Below are 17,443 nucleotides of genomic sequence, written 5' to 3' on the forward strand. Positions count from 1 at the left end.
GTGGCAGAGATGCTGCTACGGCACCGATCGATCGCTTTACTCAAGTTGGTTGTTGAAGCATCTGCAGTGCCCTGATGAGCTCTGCTTTCTCCTTTTTGTTTCTAAACAGTGTTCAGTGCTTTCAAGGATGGCCATGAGATGCGAAAAGTGTCTCTGGTAGCATCTGCTCTCAGTGTATATTTAACCTCAGCAGTGAAAACATGTCTGGTGTGGAGATGCAGTGGGGAGGCTGCGGCTGTGCCGCCGTTCTTGGGCTTTATTTTATCTGAGAAAGGGAATGTTGACTGTGGTGGATCATTGACACTGCCTTTGTTAATATCTTAGTTTCTATTTCTGGGCTTTTAATGAAAGCGTGGTAATTTCATGCTGCAAGGAAGGGCAGCACATCAACTGTTTTAAAGCCATCTTTGGTTTGAAGTACAGTAATCTTTTGATGCGGTGGATAATGCAACTTCTGTCTGCATTGCTGGGGTTTGTTGCTTTTGTTTGGGGATTTTTGAATTTGTCTTTAAATGAGTTACCTCTACACCTCTCAGTGACTGAGAGAAAGGCCAGGAAAATCTCATTTTGTGTATATTAAAACTTAAGACTCACGTTGTATGAAAACCTGGTGGGTGAAAGAGTGATCTTTTCTTTATACTGTCACCTCAAATACTCCTTGCCTATGAATTTCAATCATCTCGATTTAGCCTTGTGTGTTTTAACTGTTTAGTAGTGAAACTTCTCCAGAGTGTGGAGAAGAAAACAACATCCTCATAGCCAAGGGAGATCTGTAGCAGCTCTTTGCTGCTTTAATTATTGCAGCTCAGCAAATGTGCCTGGCCACAGTGGTAAAAGAGCTGCTGGGACTGGAGGAAACGTGGCTTGTGGATGTTTCCAGCCCGGCAGAGCTGGCCATGGCTTTGTGCTGTGCTGAGGCCTGGACTCGCCTGTGCTGGGACAGGGCAAACATCATCCCCAGGCTCCTCCAAACCTCCCTACAGATTTGGAAGGCTTGTTCCTCCCTGCAGTGGAGCTGCTCCCTGCCCTCCCAGCTCACTGTCACACATTACACTCCGCTCCTCCTCACTGTAGTTTCTACTCTTAAAAGAGAACTCTCTCTTTAGGAGGACGCTCTCCGTGCTCTCCTCTTTTGGAAAGCTGTTTTTCCTTTGGCCAAGAGCACGCGCGTGGTGCCACGGGGCCATGTCGGAGTTTCCTCTTCCTTCTGGCCTCTTCCCCGAGGTTGCTGGCCGCCCTCCCCCTGCTCGGGGGGAGGTTCTCCAGCCTGACACCCGGCTCCAGCGGCCTCCTGCTCCTGCCTCCAATAAATGCCAGTCTTCCTTGAATCCCTTCCAGCCGAGCTCTGCTTACAGATGTTCCTGCGAGCTGCTCTGGCAGTTTTACTGGGAGCCTGAGCAGATATGAAGGTTGCCAAGAGTTTATGCTTAATTCTGAAGTGGAACAGAGACAAACTACTTTTATTTTGAAGCTAAAATTTCTTCTGTTATCTTGCTGGCTGGGGCCAGCAGTATTGTAGGGTTTGACATAGACTGAGCTTAGAGCTCCTGTGCCTCGTAGTGAACTATCCCTTCATTAGGGTGAGGATGAGGATGGATCCATGAGGATGTCCCTTCATTCCATTCCCCCCCTGCTTTTCCATGACTGTGTTTGTGATACCCTTTCAAAGTCAGTTGTACCAGGTCAGGTTATTAATCCCCAAAGTGAAAATGATCTCCCCTTCAGATCAGCAGTTCAGATCTCGAAGACGCTGTCTTGGACACTGCTCCCTGCATCAGTTTAACCCATGTGCCTTCATCCCAGCTCTCAGAGGTCGGGGACTTCATTAAGCACAACAAAATCAGCCCGGGGACATCCCCAAGCCACTCACATCCCTCCCTGTCCCTCCTGCCTCTCCTTTTCCCACGGGCAAGTGCTACTCTTGAAGGCCACGAGACAGCACTGTGGTTTAAAAAGCTTTCTCTTTTTTTCAGGCGAGTGATCAGTTTTGAGGCCTGGCGCCCTGTCAGAAAGTTGACAGATGATCTGCATTACCGGTGCGTCCCCGGGATGCCCGGGATAATCGCGCTCCAATGGACGCCCTGGAGCCGGCAGGTTCTCTGTGAAATGGCTGCAGTGGAGGGAGCAGTGAAATGGGCTCTTCTGGGCATGCTCACTCTGTAGAGGGAGCTTTATCACATGAGCAGAAACTGAATCACTGCTCATGAGGATCTGGAATATGCAACTCTTGGAGTCTTCACCAGAAGAAGACAACAGCTGCCCGCAGGTACCGCAGGGTCCGTCCACCTCCCGTGCCTGGCGAGGCCCTGGCAGGGCAGGGCTGCGTCCTGCTGGGGAAGGAGAAGCCTTGGAGAGGAGAGGAGGAGCAGAGGCCGGGGAAGCATGGCCGGGGTTGTTTGTTCATTTGTTTGGATATTCCTGCGCGCGGCTGCCCGGTGCGGGCGGGCTGGCATGGCCCATCCTGCTGGCATGGCCCATCCTGCTGGGATGGCTCTTCCATGGGCTCCGAGGGGCCTCGGCGCCCGGCAAACCTCGGGCTTTGTTTCCTTGTGCCTTTCGTTTGTCTCCTGGGGTGGGGAAGCTCGCTTGGCGTTGGTTTGGTTTTGTTTTTGGTTTTTTTTTTTTGGTGTTTTTAGGATTTGTTTGTGCTTTTTAAGTGTGAAGGTTCTGGAAAATTCTCCAAGGAGCCCTCCCTGCTTGTAGCTGTTAGAAGAAAAAGGCACAAAGCCTGGGGTGCCCAGGCTGCTTGAAGACTGAACTTCTAAAGGGGAGGAGAGGGCCTGTGGCCACATGGCACCTCCTCACTGGGTCTCTTTTGACAGCCTCTGCCTATGGCTCACTGGGGTGGAGGCCAGAGCCAACAGTATTTTACCAGGAAGAAGCAATCTTTTCGCTTCCTCCCTTCTCTCTCTTTTTTTTTTTTAATTTTTTTTCATAGTAGCAATCCAAGGAAACATCTGATGAAAAGGAAACATCCGTGGTTGACTTCATGGCAGGAGGTCTATGCCTGCAACATATTTTAAAACAGCCCCCTGGTTCTGCCCTTGGGAGTTTTTTTTTCTCTGTGATTTGTGTTACATGCAAGAACTGTTGGCTGCCACAGACCTCGGTGAGATTTGGGATGGACACAGAAGGTCCCAGGCCCCTGAAAGGCACAAACAGCCCTGCAGAGCACTGGCCTGAGCTTGCTGTGCTCCAGGGAGACCCTCGAATCTGCAATGCAGACAAAATATTGAATTTTCAATCAAGGAGCAAGATATGAAGATGGCATTTGAAAGATCAGGGAGCTTACACGGGACAATCTGTGATACCTAATCTAAATATCTGTCGTTTCTCCACTGGACTATAAATGTGCTCGTTGTTCGTCATCCAGAAGAAAAGGAAAAGGCATCAGAAGTCACGAGGAGAGAGCTGAGATTTCTCTTTAACAGTGAAGAGCTGAGGCCTTGACCTGCTGCCTGAGCAGCTCCACTCAGGGAGAAAATGGGCTTTGGGCTTGATGAAGGCTGAGGAGACAACCAAAACCCCACTGAGGTGTGGGAGGTGTGCTCCTGTGTGGTGGTGACACCAGCGTGGCTCCGGCTGAAAGTGCCCAACGCTCTGTCCCTGCCGGCTGGGGCCCTTGGGAAGCGTCTGCAGAGACGCAGAAAAGCCTGACCTACTTTGGAGGGAAGAGAGCCGCCGAGGTCTGGGCTTGGCACTGCTTCTCAGCAAGGGTTAAGAGCCCAAAGTGGGGCCTTTGGGTCTTGGTTTTGTTCTGTTTCATGTATTTAACTGACTGTGCGATGCCAGCACGAGCTCTTGCCCTCATCCCAGGACATGTTTGGGTAGGAGTAGGCTCTGTGGCACATATGAGGCATATTCCTGCAGCTCAGCCCTGGGCAGGGGGCAGAGGCAGCTCCATGACCTGGCTCCTGGGAGCTCTCCCATGTGATGCCATCTCCTAAGGAAAGAGACTTATGTGCACCTCATGCAATGGCAGTGAGTTGTTTTATTCAGGTAAACAAGGAGTTTTAAGGAGCTTCGCTCTCCTGGCCAGCTGGTTTGGGGGAGGGCTGGCTTAGTTCCTGCTGCTCCTCTTTGTTTTCCTTTTGCTGCTTTTCCCTGAAGTTTTTCCTTCTCGCCTTCCTGCTCCTGAAGCTGAGAGTGGTCGAGGAATGGCTGCAGCGGGAGAGTGACCGTGTGTTGGGGTCAGCCCAAAAGCTCAGGGCACTGATGGCGTGTGCTCCCTGCTTGCAAGCCTTGGAGGACCATATGTTCCTGCAGTGACATGGAATGTCAGTGATTTGGAAACAAATCCCTGATTTTACAATCCTCAACTCCCATTTTCAGCCAGTTATTTTTTCTGGCTCCTCCAAACACCAACTCCCTCTTTGCAGACCCTTATGGCCTCTCATGTTTCCAGTGGGATTTGTCCCTCTCGTGCCCCTGTGAGCTCCTTGGCCTCTTGGGTGGAGGATATGTGTCTGGCTTTGCTGTAGGGTGGTGTTGGTCCTGGAGGGGGGCAGAGGAGGAGGGCAGCCTGCCAGGATTTACAGTAGTCAGGAAAGCAGCAGGAGCGAAGCTCTCAAACTGTACAAGCTAATTGGAAAGCATCCATTAGAAAAAAGAAATGGAAAATATAAAAGGGGAGAAAATGTTGAGCAAGCTTTTAAAAAATATCCTGGACTCCAACACAACAACTTGCATCCTCCAAAACAGGTGATTTAAATATGTTTTTCCTTCAGTCCCCATCAGGAGGGGGAAGGAGGTGAGAAGGGTCGAGGCAGCGGGGGTTAAGAAGGTCTGACGTGCAAGTGTCCTCCCTGCAACACTGCCATACTGTGCCTGAGCAGCACAGTGGCTCTTGCAAAGGAAGCTTTTCACAACTTGTCCTTGTTCCAAGGATGAGGAAACCTCCAGCTCTTCTGGCATTTTCTCTCTGTCATAAGTCAGAGCTGCTTTCACCTGTGAAGTATGATCAGCACAGACAGGGAGAGGGCTGGAATGGAGCGGGGCTCTGAGCAACCTTACAAGGCTTTTCATGGAGTTCTTGGTGTTAAATGAAGAACATTTCCCCTCCTCCTCTCCTCGTTTTCCTGTGTGCCTGCAAAAATACTCTGGTTTGCATTTAAAGGAGAAAACTCTATGTGCTGGGACTAAGCCAACTTGTTTATTTAAGGGAAATACCGTATTTCCAACCCCTTCTCTCACAGAAGAAGGCTCAGCAGAGGATGGCAGACTAGGCTGGGGATTATATTTTTAGGTGTCATCGAAGCACAGTTGTGATTTGAAGAAGCTAAAAATCATGGCTGGCATTTTGCATTGAGCCCTGCGAGTTCCTCCTCCCTACAGCCCCCACCAGGGGTTAACCTCACCCTCCAAAGCAGGTGGATTTTCACCAAAATCAAGGAGCAAAAAAGGAGAAAAAAGAAACAAAAACCATGAGAAAAAACAACAAACCCATCCCCATCACCCCCCAGGCTTCTATATTTCCATGCTTTCGCCGTTTGCCTGCCCCCAGGGGGGTGTTGGTGGCGGGGGCCGGGGCTCGGGGCAGGGACACGGGCCCTGTGTCCCTGTCAAAAGATGGCAGGTCCGTGTGTCCGTAAACAATGCGGTTATGAAATGGCAGCGCGGCCGCGCTGAGCATGCTCGGGAGCTGCCTGTAGGGGGAGGCGAGCCAGAAAGATGATCTAATTCCGTGCAATTCTTGGGATTGAAGGAAAAGACCAGGCTCCACTCTTAATGACAGAGCAGAAAAACCAGGCCCCACGCCGGGGACGAAGCCCGTAGGCCATGGAGGAGAGGGTGTGAGGATCTCCCACCTCCAGGACTTCGGGTGCTGGGCAGCGCTGTGTCGCTTTCTCGCCCTCCAGCAGAGTAAGGCCTTGGTGAGGTTTTGCTGTAGTTATTAGAGGGACAGGCCCGAGGGTGCAAGTTTTATGATTATGATTATTTTCATTATTATTTTGTATTTTTTTCTCCCCCCTTCTCCCCATCCGCTTTCCCGGCTCACAGGCGCCGCTGTCTCGCTGCTTGGCCGCTCGATGGCCGGAGGTGGTGTGGGCAGCTCAGCCAGGTCCTCGTGGTCCCACAGGAACCCACGAGGGGCTTTCCCTCCTCTGCTGCTCCATGTGCCCTTTGACTGGGCACCATGGGGATAGGCAGGGCTACAGGGACTTGTTCTGCTGGCTGCGGTGCTTTGGGGTGGGAGGAAGAGGAGCACAGAGGCTGAAGAGGTACCTGAGCCCCTTTGATGGGGGTGAGCTGCCTCCCAGCTCCCCTGCCCTGGACTGCTGGAATCTGCTTGCTCCAGGCTCCTCTTGGTGCTCTGGTTTTGTCCTGGCTTGGCCAGTTCCTGGGGACTGGGTGTTTCTGAAATGGCTGGTTTGCTTTTGCTAGAGATAGTGATGAATCTTGATCTCCATTTTAGGGTTTTCTACCCCCCTTCCCCTCCCGGGGGCTAGGAGAAGGCAGGCAGCAGCTGGACTCCTTGCTACCCTCAGCTTGTGGAAGGAGGGGACGCCTTTGTCTGCTCTGGATTTACATTTGCCTGCACACAAGAGTTGCACTGGCTTTTACTCTACTGGGATGCAGCTAGATGGGCCTGGAAGCAGTGAGGAAGTGTAAATCGATCTCCCCTTTCCAAGAGGGCACGGGCTCTGCAGACCCCCCTTGCCTGAAGCCTGCATGCCGTCGTGGAATGCCTTGTCTTGGGACAAGTCACTTTAAGTCCTGTTGTGTTTCATGCACGTGTCTCTGTGTTCCCAGCTGTTGCATGCAGGGACTTGCACCTCTTTCTGTGCTCCCCCCCTTCTTGGGGAGTCCACGATGTGTGTGGCTGGAATAGGAAAGAGGACATGGGGGTTGAGAAGGAAATGTTTCTTTTCTGTGGAGAATAGTCTGGATGAAAGGATTTCAGGAGACAAAAGAATTGCAAAGAATTTGATTTGGGAGCAAACTTCAGGCTGAGGGCAGTGCTTGTGAGCTGGAGATAAAATTCCACGTTCACATGATTGCATGAGGCTTATAAGGAAGTGGCCTTAGCCTGAAAAGAAGGAGCTTTGAGACTGGTGACTGCTTTGTAGGCCAGGTATGCTGGTGGTTGTGTTTCCTTCCTTCTCCAGATCAAATGCTTCTGTTGTTTCTAATGACAGGCCGTGGTCAGCGTCCCCACGAGCCTTGAGCCCAGGCCTTGCCCAAGCACAGTGCTGAGATCTGAAATGAGCAGCCTCCCCGTGCCTACAAAAGAAGCACTCTTTCTACAAACATTCTCTTAATCATTACTTCCTATATAATTAACTACAAAATGTTTATCTTCTCTTTAAGGCAAAGGTTATTATGAGCAGGCTGCTTTGGGTTGCTTTATTTCAATTTATATTTTTTTTTAGGAGAAGGAGGGAAAAAATGAGTGAATAAGAATCTGCTGCTGTTGAGGTTGCATCATTTGTTGAGAGATTTGCCTCTGCCTTGCTCTGGCATTGTGCAGCCCTCATTTTCCTGGCTGGTGGGAGCTTTCCCTGGGGCTGTATCCTGACTGGGGTCTGGTGTCACCTCGGAGGGGTTGGTGACCAGCTGGAGGCTGGATCCTGGCAGGGTCAGTGCTGTCCATCCCACAGAGGTGTTGGTGCATCCGCTGCCCCGGATGGGAACAGGCACTTTGAGGGGTCTCCTGCTCCCAGCCCTCTTCCAGATGGACCCGCTGTGCGTGCACAGCTCTGCTCACAGTAACGCTGCTGCGAGCCTCGGGTTCCCAGACCGTTGATTTTTAAGACATAAAAAAAAGAAAAAAAAAAAAAAAAAAAAAGACCCTGGTGAAGGTAGACATCTTGGCACCTCAGCCTGCGCTCCTTCCCGGGCTGCCGGGAGAGCAGGGAGCTCGGGCTCATGATGTAACTCTGGTCCCTTGGGCTCGGTAAGCTGCAATATGTTGGAGTTTTGCTGTGCATGTGTTGTCTTTGCATATAAAACCTGTTTGGACCTTTGCGAAGGGCACCCGGATGGCTGATGAAAATACCAAGGAGAGGAGGCTGTGAAAGCTCTTTCTGTGTTTCCCAGCTTTGTTCTTTTTTCTTCTTTATTTCCCCTTTTTTTTTTTTGATGGGCATTTTTTTCCTTTTAGGTTTCTTTTTTTGTTTTGTTTGTTTGATTGTTTTAAAGGCACCACTGTAATTTGTAGTCATCATCTGTTTGGAAATGCTGCAGAGCCTTTCCTTGGCCGGTCTGACCTGTCTTCCATCCCCTCCAAAGACCTCATGGAGGAGAGGAAGCTTGTTTTCTTGTAAACAGAGGCAGAGAGGAAAAACCTAAACCAGCAGTAGCTCCTCTGCTTGGCTCCTCATGGCTCTTAAAACCCTTTCAAAGACCCAATCAGTCTTTCTTCATATGCACTAATTTTTTCTACCCTTTGAAACCTAAAAATTAAGGGTTGGGGCGGGGGGGCAAGAATGCTTCGTGGCTGGTTGTGTGTGCTCTTTATGGAGGTTCTCCAGCCACGGATGGTTAATAATCAGTCTGGGGTGGGCGAGGGAATGGAGGCAGACGGCTGCGGGAAAGGGGGAAAGGAGGAAAAAAAAGAAATGGAGCGAGTGAGACTTTTATTGTGAAGCAGCGTGTGCTTGGCAGTTGGCTTTGTTGGGACTGCTGCAAGAGCAGACATTTCTCGGCGGGGAGGGTGGGTATAGGATTTCCCTGCCAATCGGGAGCGGACGGATGGGGCATGGGGAGGGTGAGCAGAAAGGGAAGTTTGCTCTGGATTTAAGGGAGGGGAGGGCAAAAAAACCCAACACACACACACACACACACACACGCACACACAAAAGCTGGAGGTATTGACACTTGCGGTGAAGTTGGTGCTAAGTTGGCTGGGTGGAGCTGGGTGGGAATGAATGGTGCTGGGTGCCCCATGGGTGCCCCTCGGTGCTGGGTGCTGATGGAGCAAGGATGGGAGAATGCTGGCCTGGGGGGATGAGGCTTCGAGAGCTTTGCAGGGATTTCCTATAGCTTCCTTCTTCAAAATTCACAGTTGACTTTTATTTTTAATTATTCCTTTATTCTCTACCTTGATGCCGAGTTTTTGTTGGGAAGTTGGAATGTTGTCGCCTTGGTAGTGTGGGGTTTGTCTTTGAGGAAGGAAGCAGGAGAGCCTCGGAGATGCCACCTCAGCCAGCCTCGCCTTGGCACCCAGCTTTTGTACTCTCAAAGGACAACAGTGATGGTTTCTTCTCTTGGAGTTGGGAATTCTGCTTTGAGAACTGGGCAGGCAGCTCTGAGCTGCTGGTGACTGCAGCGAGCAGGGAGGGTGGTCAAGGTCTCATTGATTCCAGAGCTCCTGCACTGGCTTTTCTTCCTGGGTGAGTGAGCAATGCGTGGAGTGAGGGTACTGCTTAGAAAACACAGAAAAACTCACGCTCAGATGGTGAAGAATGGCCCCTGGAAATCCTGGGGCTTCTTGTATGAGTCAGTGGAGTAGCAGGAATATCAAGATCTCTCCTTGTTGCAACAAAGGTTGGGAAAACAACCTGGTCTCTGTTAGAATGACTGAGGCTCTTTATTTGCTGCTGGTGCCTGTGGCCAGGGCCTGGGTGCCCCTGGCTGTGGTGGGAGCCAGGGCTGCCCTCGAGCACCCTGAGCTCTCTTTGCAGGATAATCCATGAGAAAAACTGAGGTTTTTCCTAGTTTACAAGAGGTCTGGCTAGAGGAGAGGTAGGGTTTACAAGCTCATGTTTGCAGCAAGGATATGAATTACTGGCTCAGCAAATAAATAAATAAAACAGCTGCTCTATGTTCAGAGTTTGGGCTGTGTTTTTATGATCATTTCTCAATGGAAGCTGTTGGCCACTATCTACTAAAGGTAGGTTCTGTGTCAGGCTGGGCTGAGCTGAGCTTTTGGATGCTCACAGCAGCTTTTTGGTCTGTGACTGGAGGTCTGAAGGTGCTGTGCTTGGAGCACAAGTTGCTGGTGCTGAGAGCACTGTGGTGTGGCTGAGTTTGTGTCTGATTGTGCTCAGGGCAGGTTGGGGACAGGCAGGGACACGCAGCCACCCACAGCCTCTGTCCTGTGCTGCAGGAGCCATTCTTGAAGTGCCCTTAGCTCTGGGCCTGGCAGGTGGTGGAGGCTTTCCTAGGAATCTGTCTCCCTCCTTCCCTTGCTGTGTGTCTCTGCCATGGTGGATTTGGGTGCAGGACAGGGCAGTCCCGCAGGGATTTGGGGCTGGATGAGCCCTGCATGGGGCTGGGGGCTGCTCTGCAGCACCTGCCAGCACAGGGCATTGCACTGAGTTCACCAGGCTGGCAGGGTGGCTGGTGGCAGCAGCAGCAGCACCAAAGCCCATCTCCCCTGCCAGCTCTGGACAATCCCACACAGGCATGGGCGAGCTGCTGGGAAGGGTTGGGAGCTGCCACACCGGCTCCATCCCCCTCACTTGCTCTAAGGGAGGTGGGCAGGTTGTTTTTCTTTCTTTATCACCCAGTGAGCTTTAAACCCTGTGATTTGCATGGCTGCAGGCACCATCTGCTCCCTGTGCTGGCCTACAGCAGTTGGCTTGACCTGGGCTTATTCTTGTTCTGTGGCGCCAGCAGCGCACGCTGAACCCACACCGACCTCCAGCTCTGCAGGGCACTCCCCATCCCTGCCTCCACCCCAGAGCTCTCCTTAAACACAGCTGTGGCAAAGACCCCTTGTAGTTCTTTTTTTTAAATACCATTTTCCTTCTGGTTTATTTTGGTAGTAGGTTTGTTGTTGTTGTTGTTGTTGTTGTTGTTTTTTCTGGTTTGGTCTTGCTACTTCAAAATAGAGAACAAGAAGGTATTAAGGCTGCAAACCTGAGCTAACAATGTGGTGCCAGGCGTGTGAAAGGCACAGGAGATGAGCAGGTGTTCCCTTTCTACATTTTTTTTTTAAAGAGGCAGAAAAAGAAAAATTGCTTTCTATAGAATTAAAAATAGAGCTCATTAACTTTAATAAACATGGATGTTATGAATGAGGAGGTAGCTGTAGCTGACTGATGGTTTGCATTTTTGGATGTTCATTTGAATGAGCTGCAGAAAAACCCAACCAAGCCACCAAGAGCAGATAGGCTGGAAATGTTGATAAATGAGGTCGTAGTGAGAAGTCTGATAGATCTGCCTCCCCCACCCAAAGGCTAAAAAGTTTTGGGGGAGTCAGAGTCACCTCCTCGAGATGCCTTTCACACAAGATGGACTCAGCTGGATTCCCAGGCACGTTGCACTGGGAAAATCTGTCTGGCTGCATCCAACCCCGAGCTGGGAGGTGCCAGCCCTGGGCACAGCCTGGAGCCCCTGTGCTCCTTGGGCTGTCAGCTGGGCCAGCCTTGCCGTGTTTTATCTGTGACCTGTGCCTTGGTGGCAGCTTCCTGGCAGCCTTTATTTTGCAGAGGGAGGTTTGGCTGTGCTGTAAACAGGATGTGTCCATGATTGTCTCTTCTTTTGAATGCACCGTGTGTGTGAGCACTGAGCTCAACCCTGATATTTCTGTTTTTTCTTCTCCCCCACCACAGCGAGCAGTGCTGAGTAAAGGAGAGCCAAGGAAAGACGGCTGCATGAAGACTGAGCTGCTGAAAGACATCACCAACAACAAAGAGGAAGGTGAGCACCTGCCCTGGTTGAGGGTCAGAGCTGGCTCGTGTGGTGGCACGTGATGGGGACAAAACTGGGGGCTTGGAGATGTGCTCAGTGCCCTCAGCAGCTCAGGTGTGCTCCCACGAGCACAGGCTCCCTTCTCCTGTGTTTATCCTCAGCAGGGCTCTTCCACTGGACATGCAGATTTGCTTTTCTGGCCATCCCTGACCGCTCCCCTGAAGAAGGAGATCTAATTTTCACTTCTGCATTGGTGTGAAGGCACAGGAGTTACTTTGAACTTCCTGTGTGTGACTGGTTTTAGCTGAACTCTGATCCCTCCCCACAATGACCTTTTCCTCCCTCCAGGAATATTGACTTTCTGTTTTGCTGTGGGTTTCTCTGTTGCTGCAGAGCAGCCCCAATGGCTGGAGGGGTCAGACACCCCACACCTCGTGGCTCCTGGGTGGGTTCTGCAGCTTTTACTGTGCAGGATGCAGCACAGGTTCAATTGACAAAGTCTTCTCCCGCAGGGTTGTCTGTGAGTTACATGCACACAAATCTAAGGGCTTAATAAATGTGTCAGTGGGATTAGGGAAAAAAAGCCCACCACCCTTTATCTTTCCTCCAGCTCCCTCCTTTCTTTCCATGGTTTTATTATTCCTGGACTAGTTACTTCTCATAGCTCTTCAGGGATTTGGTGTATTTTTGTTCTCCTTTCCATAATAGAACATTATGAAAGCACTGAACTGGCCCCATCGAAATCCCTACTCTTATCTAGAAGCAAAATTTTGGACTTAATTCAGTTGTGTGTGAGTACAGCATTGCTTTTTCTTTCTTTTCTGTCCAGCATAATGTTTTGTCAAGCTGCTCTAGTTAGAAAGTAAAGCTCAGAACAGGCAGAAATACTGAATTCTGTGTCAGGTGCTTGGATATTAACTGGGAATACATGAATCTTGCTGCCAGCAGTGATGGCATAGGGACCTCTGGTCTGCGCAGAGCAGAGACAAAGCCTGAGGTGTCAGGAGGTGCTAATGGGAGATTGTGTTGCTCTGAGGGAAACTCACTTTGATCCCTTGCCTTTCTTAGCTCAGGATTATAAAGCTTGTTTGTGTAGCTCTTGGTTGATGTTAAGGTGTCAAAAATCTGTGGAGGTAAAAAATCCGAAAGGAGGGTGGGAAGAGACATTTCTGTGCCTCTTGACTGATTTTGACTTGCAGCAAATGCTGTGTCAGAAGGAAGCTGTGCAGGGACAGTCTCGAGGCTTCACAAGGTGCAGAAATTCCAACCACTCCAGTCTGCTGTCCAGCTCTATTCCCAGGGAATGGAGGCTCTTAAATGTGAGTCTCTGTTCTTCTGGAATGTTCAGAACGTGTCCTTGCCTCCCCAGGCACTCCACGAGTGTCCCAGACCGTGGTGTGTATGTGTGTGCTGCTGTGCTGGGACATTGTCCCTGCTGCCCCTGGCTCCCCAGCTGGCATCCTGGGAGGATCATCACCACCAGGACTTTGGTTCACAGCCCAAAAGCCTGTTAATAACAGTGTTTAGTGCTGGCACAGAATTCACATTTTTGAATGTTGCATGAACATGAAGTCATTCCAGCAGGCTTGCAGGATGGCATGGAATAGTTTCTTTGAGTTTCCTGCCTCAGGGATGGAGCTGGGATGTGTGGACTGGAAAAGCACCCTGAAGTCTCTGCTTCCTCTCCAAGTTCTCTTGAGCAGTCATTTCCCTTTAGTGAGGAGGATGGTGCTGTTGAATATCTTTGTCAGTGGCACAGACTGGGTTGGTTTGGGCTGCTGAGGATGTGTTTGGTGGGAGCCATGGCCTGCAGTGTGTGACTGAATCTGCTCTGGATCATGTTCCCTTTGGGAAAACCCCTCTGGCAGGTAATCTGTCAATATTAAACCTGGCATCTAAACTTCCAGGGGCTTGTAGCTGCAGATCCAAAGGCTGACTAAAAGTGTTGTTTGGGCTAAAAGCTTCCTGTGAATTTCTCTGTTTTCCCCTCTTTCCACTCCCCCCTGACTCAGAAAGGTGCTGGTGCTGAGGGCAGGTCAGGTCCCCTTTGGAATTGTGTTGGCACATCCCATAGCTCCACTGCTGCCTCTGAATGGCTTTGCACCAGTTCCACCTCTGTACAAACCTGAGCTTTGCCTGAGTCCAAGACTAGACAGGAAATTCAGGTAGCTTGAAGCCTTGGCTGATATTTAGGGGTCTGACCCCAAGCAAGGCCTGTCAGCTGCAGTGCTGCCTGTGAGCACTGATGAACATCATCCTGGTGGGGATCTCCATGAATATCTCTTGCAGGGAAGTTCCTGCTCTGGTGGGGCAGTAGCTGAGCTGCCCCTGTTCATAATCACAGAATCAGACTGGGCTGGGCTGGAAGAGACCTCAAAGCTCATCTCATTCCACTCCCTGCCATGGGCAGGGACACATTCCATAGACCAGGGTGCTCCAAGCCCCATCCAGCATGGCCCTCACTGATGTGCTGCTTCAAGGCAGTGGATCTTTTCTGGTGGTCCTCAGCCGTCATTTGGGACATGTCAGCAGCTGGGGATGGATTATTGGTGGGTGGGAGGCCCTTGGGTGGGCAGTTGTGGTGTTCTGTTCTCTGTTCCTCAGCAATGAGGTGTTGCAGAAATGCCCTGTGGTTCCCACCTGGGCTGTCCTCTTCTGCCTTCATCCGGATAAAGAGAAATAATTGAGTTCTAAATGTAACATGTATTTGTAGGAACAAGCTCTTTGCATGTTGTAGCACTTTCATTTCCAGTTCTTGGGGTGAGTCCCAGCCTGTGGAGGTTGTTCACTAGGCTCAGTGTCCCTGTCTGTGTAAAATTGCTCAATACAGATAGAAAAAAAGCTGTGGATGAGACTGTTTTGTGGTCCATGGGAAATGCTCCAGTTCAGTTTTACATGTGGGTGTGAGCTTAGGTCCATACTTCCCTTTGACAGGGTGGGGAAGGGGGCAGGGAGATGGGAGATGAGTGGAAAAAAGCTTTTATTAGGCCATATTGTCTTTAGTCTGACTCAGAGAGAAACTATTAAAAAGTGGTTTCTTTGCAAGGATTGCAAGTGAATTCAGCTCTCCTCGTGTGCTTCACTCCCAGCTCTGCGTCTCCTTTGACCTTTTGAGGCAAACCACTCCTTTTCTGATTCCCCAAGCCCAGGGGTGGAAAGTTCCGGTAAAGCAGCAGCACAAAGGAGCAGGAATGGGTGTTGCAAATGAAATTCTCCATTTGCTCCAGTGTTTCTGAGCCTTCATCCAATGCAACTCTTTTACAAGAGCCACAGTGCTGGAGCCTAGTGCTGGGTGAGACCTGCACAGTCACTGCTCTCAGATGAACTTCAGCCTGCTTTGAGAGGCTGTCAGGGGTTTAAACTCCTGGAGGGGCCTTTTTTTTCCCCTTTTTCTCCCTCTTATTGCAGGTAGGAAGCTGCTGTGCCCACAGGAAGTGCTACTTTTCACTGAGCAGCTGCAGCCTTTGCATTCCCAGGTGCAGGGATGGCAGCTTGAAAGGAGGGAAGGACTAATCTGCTCTCCTCAGGTACTTGGCACTGGGATCCCCTGCTGAGGCTGCCAGCAGGAGGCCAGGCAGAGCAAAGTGATGCTTCAGGATTTTACATGTTCACCCAGCTGTGCACCAAGCACTCCCTGGGCTTGGGACCCTTGCTGCAGGAAGGATGTGTCTGTGGCAGCCCTGGAGCAGGAGCATCCCTCGGACACAGCTGGGCTGTGACACCACAGCCCCATCCCATGGCAAAGGGATGAAGGAGTTTCATGAGGCTCTTAACCTGCTCTGAGTCATTAAACTGTTGAGCCAGATTAACTGTTAATGTTCAAACTGTGCCCTGGGGGCCAGGGGAAGGCTGGACGGCATTTTGGTGTGGCCAGCAGGTCAGGGGAGATGATCCTTCCCTTCTATTTGACCACATCTGGGGTTTTGGGTTCAGTGCTGGTCTTCACGGCTCAAGAAAGACAAGGAGCTGCTGGAGAGGCTGCAAAGGTGATGAGGGGTCTGGAGCATCTCTCATTTGATAAGAGACTGCAGGAGCTGGGTGTGGTTAGTCTGGAGCAGAGACGTCTCAGAGGGGATCTGATCAGTGCACATAAATGTCTCCAAGGGGTGTCTGAGGATGGTGCCAGACTCTGTTCAGTGGTGCCAGTGACAGGACAGGGAGCAATGGCCATAAACTAAACCACAAGAAGTTCCACCTCAACATGAGGAAGGGCAAAGAGCTCTGGCTCAGGTGCCTGGGGAGGGTGTGGAGTCTTCCTCTCTGGAGACATCCCAAACCCACCTGGACATGTTCCTGTGTCACCTGTTCCAGGTGACCCTGCCTTGGCAGGGGCTTGGACTGGGTGGTGTCCAGAGGTCCCTTCCAGTCCCCCTGTGATTCTGAGTCCCCAGCAGCATCCCCAGCCACTGGCCAGGTGCTGAATCCCAGGAACCTGACCTGTGTAACCTCAGTGTTGAGCACTCACAGCAGAAGTTGATGCTTTCTGTTTTTTACTTTTCCTGTTTTACATCTTGGTGTGCAGGGTCACAGTGCTCCAGGGAGGAGTGACATCTGAGTCTGGAAGTGCCTGGACACCAATCCATCTTCACAAGGGCTTGGGGGCAAGAAGAGACCATCAATAACTCACCCCAGAGAGGAACTTTTGCCTGAAAACACATTTGACTGCATTTCTTGGCTTCATAATGCTCTGCTTTTTGGCTTCAGTCCCAGAATCCCAGACTGGTTTGGGTTGGAAGGGACCTTAAAGATGATCCAGTTCCAACCCAGTGCCATGGGCAGTGATGCCATCACTGGGTCAGATTGCTCAGGTTGCTTCCAGCCTTCATTGATGGAAGGGGTGCTTTCCTTCCCAATGGATTCAGTTCTCCAGCTGCTCCCTCTCCCTCATCTGTGTGATTTCAGCCCCAACATCTTCATGCTTGGGCTCTTCTCTGCTTGGCAGTTTTCCTTTTTTGGTGGAGTTAGAGGAGGAAGAGGGGAGGGAACTGCTGTAAGATTAAAAGCAGGTGCTTTCTCACTTTTATCCAGCAGGACAGTTGGGTATTGAATCAAAGGCTGTGGGATCTGTGGTGTTTTAAGGATGGTTAAGGTAGAACATCTGTGAGATGTATGTGTGTATAAATACAGCTGTATGCACTTCTTGGACTGTATTTCCAAATCCTGAGCTTTTCCTTTAAGCTCTGTCTTTGCTTAGTTCATTTAAGCTAAGTTCATTTAAGCCCTGTCTTTGATTAAACGTTTCTCTTGCAGCAGCTGAAGCCTCTTGGCTGTGCTTGGGCTCTGGAAATGCATGGAAAATCCCACAGGCAGAGAGTGTCTTTCCTCCACCAGTCCTCAGCACCAAGATGCTCAGAAAAATGTGGAAAAGTTCCAGATAAGATAGTATTGCATTTCTTACAGAATATATTTTTATTTCTATTTCTTTTCTTTTTCACCCTCTTTTTCCCTCAGACCTGGTGGCTGCACTTTGGCCTGGAGTACAAGGGCTAATTTACATATTTTTCTGATTTTGTTTCACCGAGCAGTGAACTCCAAACTTTAAAAATACATTTAAGCCTTTATTTTTTCAGAGCATTGTCCAGGTAGCACTGAGTTTTGAGTTGATAGCTGGCCTCCCTCAGATGGGAAGTTTCTGTGGTAATTGTGTCCCCTCTGGCTGTGCCCAGGATGGCTGGTGGGGACACTAACACATCTGTTAGACAGCCTCTGCCCACAGAGAAGTTTTGGCAGGCTGGACCAGCTCTGGCAAGCTCCAGGGCAGGACTGCAGCCAGGTCTGGCTCTGCTGAAAGGGCTGGAAACCCCAGCAGGCAAAGACAGCGAAGAGGAACCAATGTCTGGGCTGGGAGAGCAGAGGTGGCTTT

At 50.5% G+C, this 17,443-nt stretch overlaps 1 protein-coding gene across 18 annotated transcripts in view; it reads left to right on the forward strand.

The window, feature by feature from the left end:
* EHMT1 (euchromatic histone lysine methyltransferase 1) overlaps nt 1-17,443 on the forward strand; it is a 120,463-nt gene that overhangs the window by 44,321 nt on the left and 58,699 nt on the right. For 12 of the 18 annotated variants that reach the window (XM_072936850.1, XM_072936861.1, XM_072936854.1 and 9 more), the window contains one exon: nt 11,502-11,589. In XM_072936850.1, the coding sequence (XP_072792951.1) occupies nt 11,502-11,589 (88 nt within the window). Of the gene's footprint in view, nt 1-1,973; nt 2,267-2,673; nt 5,874-7,858; nt 7,898-11,495; nt 11,590-17,443 lie in introns of those variants that run through there. The other 6 variants (XM_072936848.1, XM_032751517.3, XM_072936853.1 and 3 more) reach the window with 6 other exon arrangements.

This window comes from Taeniopygia guttata, chromosome 17, assembly GCF_048771995.1.
Source record: "Taeniopygia guttata chromosome 17, bTaeGut7.mat, whole genome shotgun sequence".
Classification (NCBI taxonomy): Eukaryota; Metazoa; Chordata; class Aves; order Passeriformes; family Estrildidae; genus Taeniopygia; species Taeniopygia guttata.